The following is a 1801-nucleotide window of genomic DNA, read 5'->3' as shown; positions in this document are numbered from 1 at the left end:
ACTCGATACGCGCATCGCTAAATCTGCGGGATCGCGTAAACGTCGCGGGACAAATAAGAAAAATTTGTCGAAGAGCAAGACTTGGGGAAAGAAAAAAACTAATACACTGTCGGCGGGCAATAAGAGGAGGGGGAGGAAAAAAGCAGGAAAAGGCTTAAGACATCCGAAACGTCATAAAATCGGTAAAAAGCGCACCGCATCCGACATATTTTCTTAAACAATCGTATAAATATAATCTTTGAAAGCGGAAATTACAGTGACGACAAAGTAAAAATTTGCACTGATTAAAAAATGTTCTTTCTTCATACGCATTCGAGCGAGTGTTTAAAGAGTGAATTCGATCTCTTCTCCTTACCGCTCATGCAAGCTAGTATCGAGAGTTCACAATGGATTCATTACAAAGCCATGATTTTGCTCTCGGACGATTTGCCGATAGAATTTGTCATTCCCGGCCATGGAGAAAAATATTTAGATCTGACGCACACCATGCTGAGTCTTTGCGTAGAAACGTCAGGCGATTCCACAGGACAAGTTATGGGGACGGGCGGCAGCGCATCAGTGGACAATGTAGGCTCCGTAAATCATTTATTTCATTCCATCTTCAATCAGATCGACGTGTATTTCAATCAAAAGCTCGTATAGCCGCCAAACAACGCTTACGCGCTTACATAGAGGCGTTGTTAAATTATTCTTCACCAGCAGAAACTTCCCGTCTAATCTCGTGTCTATGGGACTCGGATACTCCGGGACGAATGGACGAATCGGTAGAATCAAAAATGACAAATTCCGCTCTCATGAAACGCGCTCATTACATTCGAGGAGGGCGGGCACTAGATCTCATAGAACATCTCTATTGCAACGTTTTCAATAAAGATAAATTTTTAATTAACGACGTAGAAGTACGACTAAGGCTCGTCCGTTCGAAAGATTCGTTCTGTCTCATGAAGAGTAACGGTTTGTCATCGAAAATTCATACACTGGACGCAAACTTGCTTGTGAGAAGAGCGAAGATAAGCGCCGGGGTGTTGCTAGCAGATGCTAGAATGTTGAGCAAAGTTACAATCAAGTATCCGCTCACGAGGGTTGAGGTTAAAACGTTCACGATACATAGCGGCATTGTGGATGAATCATTAGATAATGTAATACTAAGTCAACTTCCGAAAAGAATAATAGTCGGCTTTGTCAATAATAAAGCGTTTAAAGGTAATAGAAAATTAAATCTCTTTAATTTTAAAAATTACGGAGTAAATTTCTTCTCCCTGTACGTCGATGGTATGCAAAGTAGTAGACCGCTACAGTCGGCTTTCACGTCGGAGAAACTGCTTTACGTCGAAGCTTATCAAACGCTCTTCACGGGAACAGGTATTCATTTTTTGAACGAGGGAGATTCCATAAGTAGAGAGAAAATTGTAATTCCGAAAAAATTGTTTCTTAATTTTTTAAAGCGATATATCAATTCAATATTTTACATGGAAATTATAATATTAATAAGAAAACTTTATATAACAAGCATATATTTTTCTTAAAAGGATACCACTACGTATACGTAGCACGCAAATACATTCAGTTACAAAAAAGCGATACAGTAGAAAAACAGAAAAAAACTGTAAAACTGTAAAACATGAAATATTTATAACGCAGCTAATAATTATAATATTGAGATGTTTCAAAAATAAAAATAAAGCTTAAAGTTTGTATTTTGAAAAAATTTTAATATCGATTGCATGAGATGATCAGTTTTCCAAGGGCGAATGATATACTGAGCACCTGCAAAACTAATTAAACAAAAGTCAAATTTCAT

General features: G+C 37.8%; 1 protein-coding gene across 1 annotated transcript; it reads left to right on the top strand.

The window, feature by feature from the left end:
• The first annotated feature begins 776 nt into the window (after positions 1-776).
• LOC126850603 (uncharacterized protein F54H12.2-like) lies at positions 777-1550 on the top strand. Its single transcript, XM_050593745.1, has 2 exons — positions 777-1409; positions 1530-1550. The coding sequence occupies exons 1-2, from the start codon at positions 777-779 to the stop codon at positions 1548-1550; spliced, it is 654 nt and encodes a 217-aa protein (XP_050449702.1).
• The last annotated feature ends 251 nt before the right edge of the window (positions 1551-1801 follow it).

The sequence above is a fragment of the Cataglyphis hispanica genome, chromosome 6, assembly GCF_021464435.1.
Source record: "Cataglyphis hispanica isolate Lineage 1 chromosome 6, ULB_Chis1_1.0, whole genome shotgun sequence".
NCBI classification, from domain to species: Eukaryota; Metazoa; Arthropoda; class Insecta; order Hymenoptera; family Formicidae; genus Cataglyphis; species Cataglyphis hispanica.
The sequence above is the reverse complement of the archived record's forward strand: the minus strand, read 5'-3'. Positions and strand labels throughout refer to the sequence as shown.